The 17824-nt window shown below is 42.1% G+C and overlaps 2 protein-coding genes across 4 annotated transcripts; both read left to right on the top strand.

Annotated features, from left to right (window-relative positions):
- The first annotated feature begins 3483 nt into the window (after positions 1-3483).
- On the top strand, positions 3484-6843 carry LOC111964723 (membrane-spanning 4-domains subfamily A member 4A-like). Of its 2 annotated transcripts, none has more exons than XM_023988551.2 (7): positions 3484-3576; positions 4096-4337; positions 4554-4655; positions 5011-5067; positions 5332-5517; positions 5998-6135; positions 6575-6843. In XM_023988551.2, exons 2-7 carry the CDS (start codon positions 4137-4139, stop codon positions 6623-6625), a joined length of 735 nt encoding a protein of 244 aa, XP_023844319.1. In that variant the 5' UTR covers positions 3484-3576; positions 4096-4136; the 3' UTR covers positions 6626-6843. The 2 variants fall into 2 exon arrangements, with proteins under 2 accessions (XP_023844319.1, XP_023844320.1); XM_023988552.2 differs by having other exon boundaries at positions 3499-3576; positions 4077-4337.
- Positions 6844-13284: 6441 nt separating this feature from the next.
- Positions 13285-17783, top strand: LOC111964990 (nucleoside diphosphate-linked moiety X motif 17). Of its 2 annotated transcripts, none has more exons than XM_023988901.2 (8): positions 13285-13840; positions 15477-15590; positions 15773-15956; positions 16048-16073; positions 16245-16337; positions 16530-16628; positions 16764-16900; positions 17090-17783. In XM_023988901.2, the coding sequence occupies exons 1-8, from the start codon at positions 13766-13768 to the stop codon at positions 17259-17261; spliced, it is 900 nt and encodes a 299-aa protein (XP_023844669.1). In that variant the 5' UTR covers positions 13285-13765; the 3' UTR covers positions 17262-17783. The 2 variants fall into 2 exon arrangements, with proteins under 2 accessions (XP_023844669.1, XP_023844670.1); XM_023988902.2 differs by having other exon boundaries at positions 13366-13840; positions 15487-15590.
- The last annotated feature ends 41 nt before the right edge of the window (positions 17784-17824 follow it).

Here is a 17824-nt window from a genome sequence, read left to right as displayed (position 1 = left end):
CAGTCCCCTGTCCTCCACTCCTGTATGGGCTACTCCACCCCCTGGGCCTCTATCCTCCACACTTGTGCTCGTCAGTTCCCTGTCCTACATTCCTGTTCGGGCTAACGTTACTCCTTAGTCCATGGACCATACATTTTATTTTTAAAGTGTGAATTGGCTTTGGCTGTCAGCTTTAATTTGAAGGTATTTTCATCCATATTACAGCACTTTTTATTACAACACCTTTTCTACATTTGTTTATTATTTTTATTTCACCKTTATTTAACCAGGTAGGCTAGTTGAGAACAAGTTCTCATTTGCAACTGCGACCTGGCCAAGATAAAGCATAGCAATTCGACACATACAACAACACAGAGTTACACATGGAATAAATAAAACATACAGTCAATAATACAGTAGAACAAAGAAAACAAAAAGTCTATATACAGTGAGTGCAAATGAGGTAAGATAGGGAGTTAAGGCAATAAATAGGCCATGGTGGCGAAGTAATTACAATATAGCAATTAAACACTGGAATGGTAGATGTGCAGAAGATGATGTGCAAGTAGAGATACTGGGGTGCAAGGAGCAAGATAAATAAATAAATACAGTATGGGGATGAGGTAGGTAGATAGATGGGCTGTTTACAGATGGGCTATGTACAGGTGCAGTGATCTGTGAGCTGCTCTGACAGCTGGTGCTTAAAGCTAGTGAGGGAGATATGAGTCTCCAGCTTCAGAGAATTTTGCAGTTCGTTCCAGTCATTGGCAGCAGAGAACTGGAAGGAAAGACGACCAAAGGAGGAATTGGCTTTGGGGGTGACCAGTGAGATATACCTRCTGGAGCGCGTGCTACGAGTGGGTGCTGCTATGGTGACCAGTGAGCTGAGATAAGGCGGGGAATTACCTAGCAGAGACTTGTAGATAACCTGTAGCCAGTGGGTTTGGCGACGAGTATGAAGCGAGGGCCAACCTACATAGTCCCCCCATTTAAGAGGAACCAAAAGTATTGGGATAAATTCACTTATGTGTATTTAAGTAGTCAAAAGTTTAGTATTTGGTCCCATATTCCTAGCATGCAATGATTACATCAAGCTTGTGACTCTACAAATATTTGCTCTTTGTTTTGGTTGTGTTTCAGATTATTTTGTGCCTAATAGAAATTACTGACAAATAATGTATTGTGTCATTTTGGAGTCACTTATTGTAAATAAGAATAGAATGTTTCTAAACACTTCTACATTAATGTGGATGCTACCATGATTACAGATAGTCCTGATGAACTGTGAATAATGATGAATGAGAAAGACGCACAAATATCATACCCCCAAGACATACTGTATGATAAGGGCTATATTGAGAGGTAGCTTGCAAGTAAGCATTTCATTGTACTGTTTACACCCCGCTGTATTCTGTATATATGATGAATAAAATTTGATTTGAAAGTAAGAATGCTTGCCATCTCAGCAGACATAGTTCTAAAAGAGAGTACACCAGGGCTATATCTCCGGATAAATTTGGCCAGGAGGGCTGTACTGCTCAGGGTTGGCAACCCAGCAACAAGGCACATTTGTTGGGTCAACATGAGATGCAGTCCAGCCTTTAGAGGAAGCAGACCTTCAAGTAGGTTGTTGAAAATGCTCTGTAGTATGCTGGGTATTTGGTGGCATTGATGAAGAGTGATGCAAAAAAAACATGCTGCCAATCAGATGACTTTCCACACCTCTAACCGCATCAGTCCTCCGCTCCTTTACGGACTACTCCACCACCAGCTGGTTCTCTGTCTGTGGCCTTGACACCTGTGCCCTGCTGGGCCTCTGTTTATGAACTCCATGCCTGTGCCCGGCTGGGCCTCTGTCCGTGCCCTCGACACCTGTGCCCTGCTGGGCCTCTGTTCATGATCTTTCGACACTGTGCCGCTGGCCTCTGTTCATGATCTCCACACCCTGCCCGGTGGGCCTCTGTTCATGATCTCCACACCTGTGCCCGGCTGGGCCTCTGTCCCCGGTGCCCCTTTTCCGGACACTGTGCCCTGCTGGGCCTCTGTCCGTGCCCTCGACACCTGTGCCCTGCTGGGCCTCTGTTCATGATCTCCACACCCATGCCCGGCTGGGCCTCTGTTCATGATCTCCACACCCATGCCCAGCTGGGCCTCTGATCATGATCTCCACACCCGTGCCCGGCTGGGCCTCTGATCATGATCTCCACACCCGTGCCCGGCTGGGCCTCTGTTCATGATCTCCACACCCGTGCCCGGCTGGGCCTCTGATCATGATCTCCACACCCGTGCCCGGCTGGGCCTCTGATCATGATCTCCACACCTGTGACCGGCTGGGCATTCTGATGGAGCCAGCGATCAGTTGCTCTCCATTTTCAGTTAATTATATATAATTGTAATTATTTGTGTTCAATTGTTTGTCCCTCTGTGGTGTCAAAAGTATTCTCCCCTTAATTCACTAAGGGCACAAAAGCTGAATTCTCTAATTACATTTTGATCATGTCAGTCTTTGAATGCTCCATTGTATAAACGATTTAATTTTCCTGCTTGTGTGCCTTGTGCACTGATTTCAAACAATTAAGAGTATATTTGTCATTCTCACATCTTCCTCCAATTCTGTGTCTTCAATTACTTCCTTGATTTACAATCAAAACAATTTCGCCAACATTACGTTTTCGATGTGAACTTGATATTGCATTTATAAATTAAGCCATTTCTCTTATTTGAGATAAACAAGATTTAACTCCTGTGGTGTTTAGGCTTAACACATTTCGGCTACCCTTCTATAAATTCGAATCCTGAAGAGGGTGAGCKGTTTGACAAAAAGAGACAGGTTTTCATAATAAAAAATTATGGATGATGATGACAGATTTACAGGCTGAGAGGAACGAGGATTGTCGGATGAAGCCCGATACTTTTCAACTCTCAGACCCTCAGTCACCGTAAGAAAAATAAAGCATTAAAAACGATTCAAGGCTAAATACAGCAGCCACGTTGGGATTCGATACATCGGCGAGTATGTTCATTCTTGGTAGAAAATGCACCCCGAATTCGATACACTCTTTATTCCTGGTGTCGCAACCTCGATTGATAAACTATATCCTCCATACCCTGCAAGTGTAATCTCGTCAGACGTTATGAAACGTCATCAGAAGTGTCGACTAAATTTGAGGGGAGAGGGTGTGTCTGTTAAAGCAAGCGTTCCCAGAAATCTCGCGATGTTGCGTCTCTTGAGTTTATAAACTGTGATATTGGGGCTTTCAAGCCAACTGGGAACTCGGAAAAAACTAGGTCAAATCATGACGTCAGTGATCTTCAAGTCGGAAAGTTGCAATTTAAGAAAGATGCTTCAGCTTCCGACTTTGAATTCCGAGTTGATTGAGAGTTTAAACGTTTTTTCCCAGAAGTCCCAGTTGTCATAAACGCATTGAAGTMGGATATTTCCGAGTTTCCAATTGTTTTGAACGCAGCATATGTTATAAATTGAAAGAGCAGACGCAACAGGGCTCTGTAAACGTTGAAAAAGTATCCTAGATTATATCCTAGTACTTCCGCGTTTGTACATTAGCTGTTCCCGAACCTGGAAAAAGTGGACAAGTGGTAAATTGTCCAATTTGAATTGTTACAAATGTTTGCTAAATTAATGCTGATTAGGCGATTTGTGTTAACAGTTGTAGCCCTAATAACTGTAATCATGTGCCAGCTTCCATAGTTTTACATTCAATTTCCATTGAAATACAAAACACAGATTTACAAGTGCAACTCATGTGTCTTGAAAAAACAATATCATATATTGTAATCATTGAGTGTTGTCAATATTGTATTGATTTATTTAACCTTTCAATGACGTTAGTCTCATTGAGATCAAATCTCATTTGTGAGACCTAAGAAAGGCCCATTCTGTGCTAGTTACCGCTGTTTTTGGTCATTTGAAGTACACCTACATTTTACTCTTCAAACCTCAATTTTGTTCTTCAAAAGGCTAGTGTTGAAATGTTATTTCTAAACCAAGGACAACCTAGAGAAGACTTAGGCATCTTTAATGCCATAATTAACACTGACAAAATGTCTGCAGCTGTATTAAAGTATCAAGCTTTCAGTGTGTAGTTTTATTTGCAGGTGTTTGTTGAAATCAACCACCCACATAAGGATCATCAACCATGTCCACCTCTATCACCACTGCAAATGGAGTTGTGGTAGTGACACAAGTTTTCACCTTGGCGGAGAGTGGCAAGTCTTCATTGCCACTTCTGAATGTCACTCCCCAAATCCAGAGTGAGCCCCCCGCTGTGCCAATGCTGACCACTAAAGTGTCAGAGATGACGAGGGTGTTCCTGCAGGTTCAGCCACAATCTCTTGGGGTGAGAACAGAATATTACTGTCTTTACTGTCTTTAGTGCTCATTCAATCCATTTGCCATTGGATTCAATCATTGGCTGTGCTATTGTAGAGATCTATATTTAACATCCTTTGAGGGCAATTTGATTTAGAAGAAAACAACATCTAGGCTAAACTGAACCACTATTAGTTACCATTTCCACTATTGTTACTCAATGTTCCCCGAATGACTGTCTCAGATTGTGCAGATCGTCCTTGGATTGGTGTGCATGGTGGTGAGCCTGTCTGCTCTTCTCACCCCTWTCCTGTATGACCAGTTCCCGCTCTTCATGGGAGTTGCTGTAAGTTCTTGGTCCCAAGGGGGCAAGTAATATCCAACACACTAAATGCTACACGGACACATGCACTTTTAGATGTTTCCTCAGAGTGAATCTGCTGTCATCTATCTTACAGTAGTCCTATTGTAACCTAGAAAGGTAGGTGAACAAGCAGGATAACTGACTTCAGATCAGCACTCATGACCAAAGCGCATCCCACACCCACAGGAGACCGCAGCAGAACTTGTGTTTATCTATAAAGTGTAGGCCTCTACAGTAGTTGACATTGGATGTGGCAGTTGATTGGTCAGCATCACCTTAGCTTCATATGTCAATGGTCTAAAGTGTCTTTCTCTCCTGTGTTGCTCACTCTCTCCAGTTTGTCCTCTCTGGATCTCTCACTGTGGCTGCCCGGAAAGGAACACGTTTGAGTCTGGTAAGTCATTCACTGTGACTGTGGTTAATAGCAGTGTGCACTTCAAGTTTACTTTATTAGATTTATAAGTTGAGATGTATATCAGAAATTAAATCTTTGATATTAGGAAGTAAAACAGGATATATTTTCCTAGACAAACTCACAAACCAAACATCTAACCAATTGGAACAGTTAATAGATGTCCATGTCCATATATTTTTAAACAAACTAACATTGTCATGCAATAGTGGTTCAGTTTCCCCTCTCCATTTCTCACCCTGTCAGATTAAAGGGACTCTGGCTGTGAATGTTGTCAGTGTTCTTGTGGCCCTGGCTGGGGTTGCCTATATTTGTATGCTGCTGACTGTAAAACATGAAGATGGTTTCTGCACTGAAACTGATGACAACTATACTTCCGATTCCGACCAGAACAGGATACAGGAATGCACAATTATGGTTAGGACACTATATGTAAGTATTTATGGAAGTGACCTGGTTCATGTAATTTTGCTGTATGCATTTGTTATACTCACTTCAGAGAACTCAGTAACCTTCCAAACACATGAGGTTGGTGGCACCTAATTGGGGAGGATGGGCTTGTAGTAATGGCTGGAGCAGAATAAGTGGAATAGTATCAAATACATCACACACATTGTTTCTGTGTGTTTTATGCCATTCCATTTGCACCGTTCTGGAAATTACTATGATCTGTTCTCCCCTCAGCAGTCTTCTGTGCTTCCAAACAGTTTGTTWATTAAATGCTGCAAGGAGCTAGAGAAATGCATCTTTGCAGGCTTATTAAATGTTTTATGTATTTACGAGATACCGTTGCTATTGTTTTACCAGGATGAGAAATCTGAACAAAACTTGTAAATCCTTCTAAAGTTACAATGCAAACATTAGCCCAACTGTTGACACCTATTCCTCCTGTTTTACCTCTGTGTGCATCAGACAGTCTTGAATGGGGTAAAGGGCCTACTGCTGGTCCTGACGGTGATGGAGCTCTGTGTGGCTCTCACTGTCTGTGTCTTCTCTGGGAAAGCCATTCACCTCCGTGGGTACTACAGCCTGAGCTGTGGCCGGGGGATGGTAAGCTTGAGAACGCTGCAGTCATCGCTTACATCAACAGGTTAATAGTCTGTTGAGCAGGCAAAGTGCAGCAGCTGTACATGCATCATTTTTTWAAAGTACAGTCTTACAGTAGCTCAAACAAACGCTACAGGGCATGAACCATTTTGCCTGTTTAACAGAACATTGGCTACAATTCCTAACTTTCAACACACTTGTTGCTTCTTGACTCCCCTCTTGTAAACTCCTAGTTACCAACAATAACGAATAGCTCCACCTTAGTCCTCTGGTAGTTTACACCATATTGCTTAAGACGTACCAATCCAGTCCTTTCAAATCCCAGAATCGTGATAGTGTAATCATGGTCATGTTGACTGGTCAGTTTGAGATGAATGCCAGTTCTGGCTAGTTCCTGGACTTCATCCTCCTTCCTTCTCCTGCACCTTGTGATTGGGTCTAGGTGGCGGTAGAGACTGGTACTGACCCACCGGAGCCAGCCAGGCCTCCCTGACGACAGTGACGTGCCCTTACTGCAGTGGTTGAAAGACTCTGCACACCCCGGCTCCACCATACTCTCCGTGAGGCAGAACCATGCATACACCGACCCTAGGAAGTGTGACGCCATTGGCGAATGTTCTGATGTTTTGTTATCAATGTGTACAGTCATGTGTCCTGCATGAATGTAGTGCTTACTAATTCATGAAGTAGGACTATTCTCTTTTGCTATTTCATATTACTGGAGAGTTGCTCTTGATTTCCTGAACAGTATCGTTTCTTTCATTCAATACAATGTAATATTCCTCTTGTGTAGTGTTCTACATTGGTTTTTCCACAGATCACTGTAACCTTAAATGAGCTATTTCCATCTGGTTCCTGTTTATGGCTTTTCTGGAGGTGAAATGCCAACCTGAAAAACATGCCACTCTCAACACCCATTCATCTTTGCATATTGATTGAAGTCAACTGAGAATGCATGTTGACTGGCGCTCTCCTAAAAGCTGGGCTCTGTCGGCTAAATATAATTAATGGACATTAGAGCAATTTCATCCATCCATGATTTAATAGCCTCAGGAGTCGTCCGACTAGTCTTCTCGCATTGTGAGTTTGTTATGCATGGCCTGGTTGCCCCGGGTGGGTGGAGATTTGTCTTTAGGACCAATGTAATGGTTGAAAATGAGCACACTGCTAGGGGACCGGACCATGCAAAACAAATTTGCACATTGTTTTTCCAGTGATGTGCATTCTACAAACCACTACTCTTTGCTGGGTGTGTTACTGGAAAAAGAAACTGCTTATCCCATTCACTTTAACAGAAGGCAACGGTAAGTGATCTGAAATTGTATCATTATTGTAAAATGTTGCTTGAGAGATTCAATATAGCAGCACATTACTCAATTAGAGGTGACTTTTGTTTTCCTTAAGAGTAACTAAGACAAATCAAATGACGGTGTTTACTGAATTGGTAAATTTCACAATCACACGCTTTGAAGTATCCTGTAAAGACTATGAAGGAACAACATGCCAACAATAAATGTCATGCATTGCCTGTTTAATTTATATCTAAGTAGCCTATATACTTTGCTACACCATGAATGTTGTGCCCCTCCAATATCCTCTGAGGCACTGCCTGTAGCTTATAAATGTGTAATCGGTTCATTTAATWTTTKTTTTTTTTTGTCTCTACACACTTCTGTGGTGATTTGAGATGATCATTGGGCTACTAACGGTCTCCATGGCTGGGAATCTTTTTCAGCTGAACAGTTTCTTTAAAAGAGATGTCTTTGTCATGTTGATTGTTGGATGGGTCAGCTATATATTGATCAGTTGTCTTTTAGGTTAAATTAAGAAGTTGGAACTGTGCTATATGTATTCATGCCTCTTGCATTGTTGAACGATACTTCCACACATTGTGTATGTGATCTGTCTCTAAAKTTCAGGATGTTTATTTATCCCATAGGTCCTCTTTAGTGGAATTACTCTTGTATATGCTGGCATTAACCCCACACAGTACTTCTAGGTAAGTAGGAGAAAGCTGTTTAGATGGCGTTCAGAGACTTGCACCTAGGGTGGTGTCCAGTTCAACCACTTAACTCAACCAACCGCTGTCAACCCCTTATAACTCGTGAAATCAATTAGTTGATTTGGTTCTGGGTTCAAGATCAGTCAACCAAGGGAAATATATTTGTGCTTTAAGAGTATGTTGCCTCTGTTTCCACAGGTGAAGTAACATTTTTCAAAGTTTCAGTTCAAAATAACTAGCCACCAGCTCCCCACAGTGGAATCAATCCCAATGTTATCGGGTCCAGAACATTTGACCAATAGTGTAACTCACTAGGTCCCCACAACATCTGGCACTGTGTGTTGAGGCTGGCGCAGACACCGCTGTAGCAGTAGGAGGAGCCTTCCTCGCAGGGCTCGCCGTTCTGCAGGAACACGTTGGGGGGGCAGTAGGGAGAGGTACCGGTGCAGTGCTCTGGGAGGTCACACTCCCCCAGGGGCTGCCGACACATTCATATACCTGTACGCAGCTGGTCAGACAGAGAAAATAGACAGATCAGTAAAGGGGTTTATGATTTGGACTTTTGTTCAGCTTCTTGTGATAGATCATGTAATAGTTTAGTTCATTAGGATCACTATTAGCTATTACACATGCAGAAACTACTCTTCCTGGTGTCCACATAAAACATACACATACATGACAAAATATAGAACCGTAATAGACAAGAACATAATCAGAGTTATAACATATATAATTATAGTTATAATAAATATGAGACTAATGACCTGAGCTGATTTAAATGTAGGTGTTCAGTGATGGGGTTGAATGAGTGACTAAGTGTGTGTCAGTAAGGGTCCAGTGAAGGAGAGGCGTGCCCACCTTGCAGTTGTCACAACAGACTTTGGAGGAACACTGGACCCAAGGAACTTTCCGAATGCACTGTATGTCCAAGCATACACCCTACAAACAGGACAAATACCCCTGCAAAGAGGATCACCACTACTCCAATTTCTATGGAGACACTGTGGTAGGTATTTTCTTCAATACCCCTGAATTCAAGCAAAGGCCAGATGTAGATTGGTCTGTGTTGTAGGAATCTGATAACATGACCATGACGCTGGTGTGGTGTCTCTGCATGGCTTCCTTCCTGTGACGCTCCTGATCAATGTTATGCTGGGCATTCTGATTGGTTTCTTGGTGCTGGAGATGCTGATCAGTGTGGTCGTTATTCTGTATGGGCTGTGCATCATGGGTACCGACGCCCCAGAGGTAAGAACCATCTCCTCACAACCTACTTTTGGGCTGCGTTTACACAGGCAGCCCAATTTTGATGTTTTTTTCACTAATTGGTCTTTGATTGACCAATCAGCTCTGAAAAGTATCTGATGTGAAAAGATCTGATGTGAGTGGAAAAAAKATCTGAATTGGGCTACCTGTCTAAACACAGCCTTGATGTCACTTTCTGATTAGGTGACTAGATTCACTAAGATTAGATATGTCCCTCTCTCCTCCCTGCTCAGGTCCCTCAGGAAGAGACTGACACCCCTCTGTGTGTTCCCAGCAGCACTGCAGACCCCCTGTGCTTCCCTGGCACTCAGGGTGAAGTCACCACAGTGTTGGCACTGCCATGAAACATTCAGACATGATGATAAAGGCTAAATCTCTGGCCTAGTGGCAAGAAAAAAAAGGGGAAAAAACGAATACCTTACTGTTATGCTTGCCTTTCTTGCACTAAGCCACTTGCACTTGTGTTTTCTTACTAGCACTGATTCTGCTGAAAGTTGCTTTGTTGAGGAAAGTTTTACTTACAATGAATGCATCTTATTCATCCATTACATTTGTGTGTATAAGGTAGTCGTTGTGAATTTGTTAGATTACTTGTTAGATATTACTGCATTGTCAGAACTACAAGCACAAGCATTTCGCTACACTCGCATTAACATCTGCTAACCATATGTATGTGAACAATTTGATTTGATTTGATTGTGATATGCGGTTGTCTTACCTAGCTAGCGCATTAAGTTAAATTGCTCTGGATTTCTACTAAGCTATATACAATTATTTTAAGAAGGTCATACCAAGGATCATTTAGCTATTTGATTTTGAATTTTAATACCCCTTGAAGAATCCCCAAAAATATTWAAAAAAATATTTGATGAAAATTTGTATTTGGCTCATACAAATGCATTGAATAACAAATTCACTACATGGAACAACAAATAGTCCCCCCCAAAAAAATCAAAAGGAAGTTTGATCTGAACTGTCTGTCCTATATCTGAGAGCTATAACAAAGATCAGGAACATTTATTTGCATTTATTTGTACATGTATTTAACTCAGTATTTTTGTCACTGAACAGTGACCATATATACTTCCATACATTTTTTAAACTGGTACTGGGGACCTTCAGATGAGTCTTGTGAGGCCTGTGGGCGTCCTAAAGCAAAATAACACGTACATGTTTGTGAGTCTCACCTTTCCACAGAGGGGTCATATTAGTGTGTAGCCAAAACAGTTTAGATACTACAGACAGAAGTTGGCAGATCGGCAGTAAGATTATGGGGGTCATAGAGCAAAATGTCATCGTGAGAGTCTCATCTTTCCATAGAGGGGTCATATTATATATTTTTTAAATCGGACACTACAGATGATCTTGTGAGAAGACTGATATTCGGGATGTCTCATGGTCTGACAAACACTGCTCTAGCTCTGTCACTTTTCATTGCAGATGTGGAAGAGCGACATATGGTGGATTGAGAAAYATTATGCTAAAATTGTGTTGTTTACTTGCACGAATGTATTATTTKTATTTAACTAGGCAAGTCAGTTAAGAACAAATTCTTATTTACAATGATGGCCTACCCCAGCCAAACTCAGATGGTGCTGGGCCAATTACAGCCTGATGTGATACAGCCTGGATTCAAACCAGGGACTGTAGTGATGCCTCTTGCACTGAGATGCAGTGCCTTAGACCGCTGCACCACTCAGGAGCTGAACATAAATAATATAAAATATCTCATTCTCCCATACATTAGATCTTACATAGATATATATCTTACATTGTTGGTATCAGTAGATTTGAACACTTTAGTTGTGTTTTTCCAAATTGTTTTTTTTAGGCAAATTTACTTTACTGGAGCATTTTCAAAATAATATTGGTCTTTAGCGCCACCTACTGGATCAATAATACATTGAAAGGGGCGGCACATGGGTGCAACCACAGTCATAGAGGAAGAGGCAAAGCTAAAGGTTTCACTCTTGCTAAAATCTGTCCAAAATAAGGCAAACGCGTTTCTATTGGTTTATTTAAACATAAACTTGTCACCTGTCTTCCCGCCTTTGGGACAACGACTCCCATTGTTAGGGTGGAGACATTAGCATCTCATTACATACAAATCTGTATATGGGGAGCTCAATGTCAGAAAGTTATGAGGTAGATCATGCTACCCCCCCAGGGAAGTGTGATTAGTCATTTGTTGTTCTCCATTATAATTGATTTTGTATTCTCTCAGGGGAGAACAGATATTGGGAGGTCTTTGTTTGCGGACGACAGGGCACTGTGGAAGAGAGGGAGAAATATTCCCCATAAAGTCAGGAGAGTTCAAGAAGGATCAGAGAAGTTGAACAGTGGTCCTACAGGTGGGGCTTCAAGTTCTCAGTTGAGAAAACACAGACTGGTTGGGGAGGAAATATGCCTGAAGCTGTACGGGAGGAATCTGGAGAGGGTGAGAGTGTTTAGGTTTCTGGGGATCTGGTCTGACACTCGAATGACATGGGCAGAACACATTAACAGAGTAGTTATCAAAGGAAAGAAAATATTGAATGTGATGCGTTGCCTGTCGGGAATGACGTGGGGGGGTGGATAGAATGGCATTGAAAACGTTATATATAGCGATATTAAGATCATCACTGGACTATGGTAGTGTAGCATATGCATCAGCAGCTCAGACATCTTTAAAAAAGCTAGATGTAATCCAGGCTCGAGTATGCAGCCATACTCTTAGCTGCAGAGTGGGTGGAGGAGGTGAGGCCAGATAAGGTCATCATCTGCTCTGACTCATGTGCTGCACTGATGAGCTTTAATTAATTTGTGTCACGGAGCAGACCAGATGTATTGTATGCGATTTTGCAGTGCCTGATGAGGAAGTGGATGTTCTTGCCAAGCAAGCTCTCAGACATCATAACATTTAAATGGACTGGAATTGTCTATCATTAAAGCACAAGCCAATGGGTTAATAAGAAGTGGTCAAAAACAAATGGCAAGAGTTGTGGAATAGGGAGGGAAAGGGAAGACTCCTGTGTAAGATCCAGGACAATGTGAGGGCAGGGAGGTCCTCAGGTCGAGAGAGATGGGAGGAACGTGGAATCACAATGCTCTGGCACACACAAAGCTCAACAGTACAAAACATCTGACTGGGTGTGATCACTGTCAGGAGAAGATGGAGACAGTGGAATACCAGTTATTTCAGTGCCAGCACAATGGGAGGGATTGTTATCAGATTTAAGGACAAATATATAATATATGCTATTTAGCAGATGCTTTTATCCAAAGCAACTTCGTCATTCGTGCATACATTTTACGTATGTGTGGTCCCAGGAATCGAACCCACTACCATGGCGTTACAAGCGCCATGCTCTACCAACTGAGCTACAATGGTAATGAAGGGCCAAGCTTAAGTTAATAGCTGAGAAAATCTTCAGGGGATGTAGTATTTAATTATGTATTTAGTTTCCTTAAAGGAAAAAGGTTTCCTTAACTATCTTTCGGTATATGTTTCATTAGTATTTTTTTTTACATTGTCAGCATTCCTTCAAAATACAGAAATACAGCAGGTAGGATGCATTTTGCATCACATGATGCTGCCTTTTCCATCATGTGATTCATAATGCATCATACCAGCTGTATTTCTGTATTGTGAAAGTTATACTGTATATCTTGAAAACCTTATTGCTGACATGCAACACCTTTTGATATCAACAATGGACTAAAATAACAAAAGATGGTTTTGGGGTGGAAATTTCAGGAGACGAGAATAGTGGGTAGGATTTAGAGTTTTTAGACCTGGTCCACACTCCAGTCCAGTTCGTGGCGGTAAAGCACATTAAAGTTAGTTGCCAACCGCCATATATAAACCGAAGAAGAAGAAGAGCCACATGTGATACCAATGTAGCCAATGAATGTAGGTAGTTAGCTAAGTGTACATTTGTGTTTATATTCCTTGGACATGACAGCTAGCCATAGAAGCTAAGATCAGTGGGCAGGAAACAATTTTGTTGCATGAACCATCGACCTAGCTAACAAGGCAGGAGCCCACTAGATAGATTGATAGCTAGTTAGCAAAAACAGCTTGGGAATTGATCATAATAATAACGGCTAGCTATAGAGTTAGCTTGGTTGTCAATACTTCAGTGAACTGTAGTGGGATGTCAATTGCGCTACTAGTGCTCATTTGAACAAATGTCTAATGTGGTAATATTAGCTAGCTAGCTAACACGCATTGCCAATCTTATATTGCTATCAGAAATCTGATTTGCTATCGCTCGCAGGATTATTTTACACATTGTTTTGAAAATTAGGCTAGCTAACGTTGCTAGCTATCTGTCACCTGCATTAAACTACGGTATCTATCAATAAGGAGAATAATTTGCAACCATGGAAAAAGTCACGAAAATACTGGTTCATCTGTCGAAGAATAATGTCGAACCGCAATGTGCCCGTTTTGCACAGGTCAGTTGTGCATGTGCTATATTTTAGCTTTGTTTTCACTTCAACAAGCCAAATGCCAGTGTCACGTGTAATTTTTGAAAACGAGTTGCGCGTGGGCGCTATGGCAGTGTTTGGTTTTACTGTAGTACCATTTTAAAGGGGTAGGTCACCCAGATTAAATGTACGGTTAAAGAAAAAAATAATACTGTAGATATACACTACGTGACCAAAAGTATGTGGACAACTTCATGTCGAACATCTAATTCCAAAATTATGGGCATTAATATGGAGTTTGTCGCCCCCTTTGCTGCTATAACAGCCTCCATTCTTCTAGGAAGGCTTTCCACTAGCTGTTGGAACATTGCTGCAGGGACTTGCTTCCATTCAGCCACCAGCATTAGTGAGGTCAGGCACTGATGTTGGGCGATAAGGCCTGGCTCGCAGTGGGCGTTCCAATTCATCCCAAAGGTGTTCGATGAGGTTTAAATCAGGGCTCTGCTGGCAAGTCAAGTTCTTCAACACCGATCTCAACAAACTATTTCTGTATGGACCTCCCTTTCTGCACAGGGCCATTGTCATGCTGAAACAGGAAAGGGCCTTCCCCAAACTGTTTCCACAGTTGAAAGCACAGAATTGCCTGGAATGTCATTGTACGCGGTAGCGGTAAGATTTCCATTCACTGGAACCAAGGGGCCTAGCCCCAACCATTTAAAAACAGCCCCAGACCATTATTCCTCCTCCACCAAACTTTACAGTTGGCACTATGCTTTGGGGCAGGTAGCGTTCATCTGGCATCCGCCAAACCCAGATTCGTCTGTCGAACTGCCAGATGGTGAAGCGTGATTCATCACTCCAGAGAATGTACTTCCATTGCTCCCGAGTCCAATGGCGGCAAGCTTTACACCACTCCAGCCGATGCTTGGTGATTTTAGGTGTATGTGCGGCTGCTCAGCCATGGAAGCCCACTTCATGAAGCTCCCGGCGAACAGTTATTCTGACATCTGGCAGTTTGGAACTCGGTAGTGTTGCAACGTAGGACAGACGATTTTTACGCACTCGGCGGTCCCGTTCTGTGAGCTTGTGTGGCCTACCACTTTGCGGCTGAGCCGTTGTTTTTCTTACTTCACAATAACAGCACTTATAGTTGCCTGGGGCAGCTCTAACAGGGCAGAAATTTGACGAACTGACTTGGAAAGATGGCATCCTATGATGGTGCTACGTTGAAAGTCACTGAACTCTTCAGTAAGGCCATTCTACTGACAATGTTTCTCTATGGAGATTGCATGACTGTGACATGCATGACATGACTGCTCGATTTTATACACCTGTCAGCAACAGGTTTGGCTGAAATAGCTGAATCCACTCATTTGAAGGGGTGTCCACATACCTTTGTATATATAGTGTATATTTCCTTAATTTATGGGCCAGAGATTGCCATCCATAATCAGGATTTATATATTGATAACAAAAAAAACAATGGCTGAATGGACCCATAGCAGGCCCAGTATTTTCCCTTTCAAAATACATTGAAATCAAGTAATTTAGCTAAATGGTTAGCCTTTATTCTTGTAGTTGCCAATACTTTAAAGGTTGTTATATGAGGTGAATTGTGCAACAGTTAAAAAATAAAATAATTTACTACTTCATTTTCTGTTAGAGCATAACAGGTCATTTTACAGAGACTCTTGATGAGGTGGAGGTGAAGTGTTCTTTGGAGAACAATCGCTTTACACTGTGTGAGTGCGAGAAGGGGAGAGGAATTCCGCTGAAGGTAATGGCTCAATGAAACACATTCAATTTAATAAACTGATTGTTTTAATTGTTTTATCAGTTGTGGCCACGTTTCCATACCTCAGTTGTTTTGTGTATCCCATAGAAATTATTGTTGGTTGACTGAAAAAAGTATAATGAAAAATGTTTGGGTTTATTTGGTTGATATTTTTTTTTTCTCAGAGAGCAACCTTTTGCCCCTTCAAGTATCTGTCTGTCGCAGAGGCAGCTGCAATCCCATTGGATGTTCAGAGCCGCGGAGTGGACGTGGGGGTTGCTATTCTTCTGCAGTCAGCCAATCAGAAGGTGTTGTTAACTCGACGGGCGTCCAGTCTCCGCATTTTCCCCAATGTGTGGGTTCCACCAGGTATGGCATCTTTCTGCGGAAGTAACCTTTCAAAATGAAATGGCATTCCATAGGAAGACACTTTGGGTAACCCAATTTACCTTTTTTTCAGGTGGCCTTGTGGAACTGGATGAGAGGGTAACATTTCTAGTTGCAATAGCTATTAAACAGTGGAAGATAAATTAGATTAATCCTCATAAGTGTCTTTGCCTGTGGTTTCAACCCCCCTCATGGTCTCTGGGGTCAATTCCCTTTTAGCCCAATCAAGCTTGGTGTGTGTGTTTGCCTCATATCTCTCTTGTTTGTCAGCTCCTGGACGCGGGGCTGAGGGAGCTGAGGGAGGAGACAGGACTGAAGCTGGACCCTGGAGACGTCTCAGCTCAGCTGCTGGGGCTCTGGGAGGTGGGAAATCACTGCCACTACACATCACATTTCTAGGCCCAGGGAATAGTTTTTTAAATAATAATAATAATATGTAAATATATTAGAAAAACCTACTGGCCACAATTCCACAGACATTTGATCAATTCTGATTTGTCTGACAGTCCTGTTTGCTCATGTTGGCTCAAATGTTTGTTCTGTTTCTCTTCACAGTCAGTTTTCCCGCCCATGCTGAGCAGAGGGATGCCACAGAGGCACCATGTGGTCACTTACATGCTCCTAAACACCTCCCTCACACACCAGCAGCTCCAGGTATCTGCCTCACTGTCCTGTATGTCTGTCTATCTGTCTGCCTGTCCATATTCCTTTCTGGTGTTATCATTAAAGGCACACAAAGCCAAATCAAAGAGAAGGCCTCTGACTCACTAAAGACTATCTTTGTTCTAGGCCTCTCTGCACCCCGAGCCTGCTGAGGTCAGTGGCTGTCTGTGGGTGGACGCCTCGCTGGTCAAGGCCATCGTGTCCGCCGTGGACGGAGAGGAGGGTTCTGTGACACCGTTGGAGGGCCTGGCTCCAACCATAAGGTACATCACATCCACAAAGTAATATACTCAAAACATAAACAGACATTAAAAAAAATATTATATACTGTACCATTGACAAGTATTTGGGGGAAAAAAGTTTTACTAGGCTAATTTCCTCTGACATTAATTATTTCATTGGTTTCCTCTTAACAATGTTGCCATTTTGTTTCTGTGGCGTTGGTTCTCCAGTGTATCGGAGGTCTCTCCGGAAGGTGTGCTCAGTGAGTCAGTTTTACCATTGTCTGTTTTGTGTAACCGGGCCCCGAATAGTGGAGAGGATGTGGAGCGGGTTAGCACTGGTACCAAATACGCCCTGGTACTCTGGCTTAAGAACCTCGAGGGACAGGGTACCCGGTGTTAACTGTCTTCACTAAACCTGGATGTCTAGCCCTGTGATGAAGTGACTTCCTGGAGGATGACATCACTTCAAGGAGTTTGCCTTAACCGGTGAAGGTCACCTAAAGTGAACTATCATCATTCAAAAAAATATTGTACGTATTAACCAATAATGAACTTTGGGTGAACTATCCCTTTAATATCAACAGCAACACCTACAAGTCTTATATGGCTGTTTGAGGGCTTTGCATGAGCTATCAATTGTGTTGTGTGTAAGAACAGTTTTTATTGCAAGGGTGTTGTTAGTGATGAAATGTTATGAACAAAGTGGATTTATACTGCAGATGCTTTTATGATCATTATATTCCATTTGCGCCTTCAAGCCACAAGATGGCAATGCATAGCCTACACAGTGATTTCACATTTGGAAACAAGCGTGAAACAATCAGAATTCTGATTTAAGTTTACATAATTATCTTGACTTGTAAATAAGAATGTGTTCTTTACTGACTCGCCTGGTTAAATAAAAATGTATAAAAATATAGAATTTTTCTAGATGTAATTATTTTCCTCAACCAGCATATTTAC

The sequence above is a fragment of the Salvelinus sp. IW2-2015 genome, linkage group LG6.1 (assembly GCF_002910315.2).
Source record: "Salvelinus sp. IW2-2015 linkage group LG6.1, ASM291031v2, whole genome shotgun sequence".
NCBI classification, from domain to species: domain Eukaryota; kingdom Metazoa; phylum Chordata; class Actinopteri; order Salmoniformes; family Salmonidae; genus Salvelinus; species Salvelinus sp. IW2-2015.
The sequence above is the reverse complement of the archived record's forward strand: the minus strand, read 5'-3'. Positions and strand labels throughout refer to the sequence as shown.

What these genes read in the sequence shown, in the direction of transcription:
- LOC111964990 (XM_023988901.2), top strand. Translation starts at nt 13,766, where the DNA reads ATGGAAAAAGTCACGAAAATACTGGTTCATCTGTCGAAGAATAATGTC. An exon ending in GGAGAGGAATTCCGCTGAAG is followed by an intron (nt 15,591 to 15,772) that starts GTAATGGCTCAA and finishes TTTTTTTCTCAG; the next exon opens with AGAGCAACCTTTTGCCCCTT. An exon ending in CAATGTGTGGGTTCCACCAG is followed by an intron (nt 15,957 to 16,047) that starts GTATGGCATCTT and finishes CCTTTTTTTCAG; the next exon opens with GTGGCCTTGTGGAACTGGAT.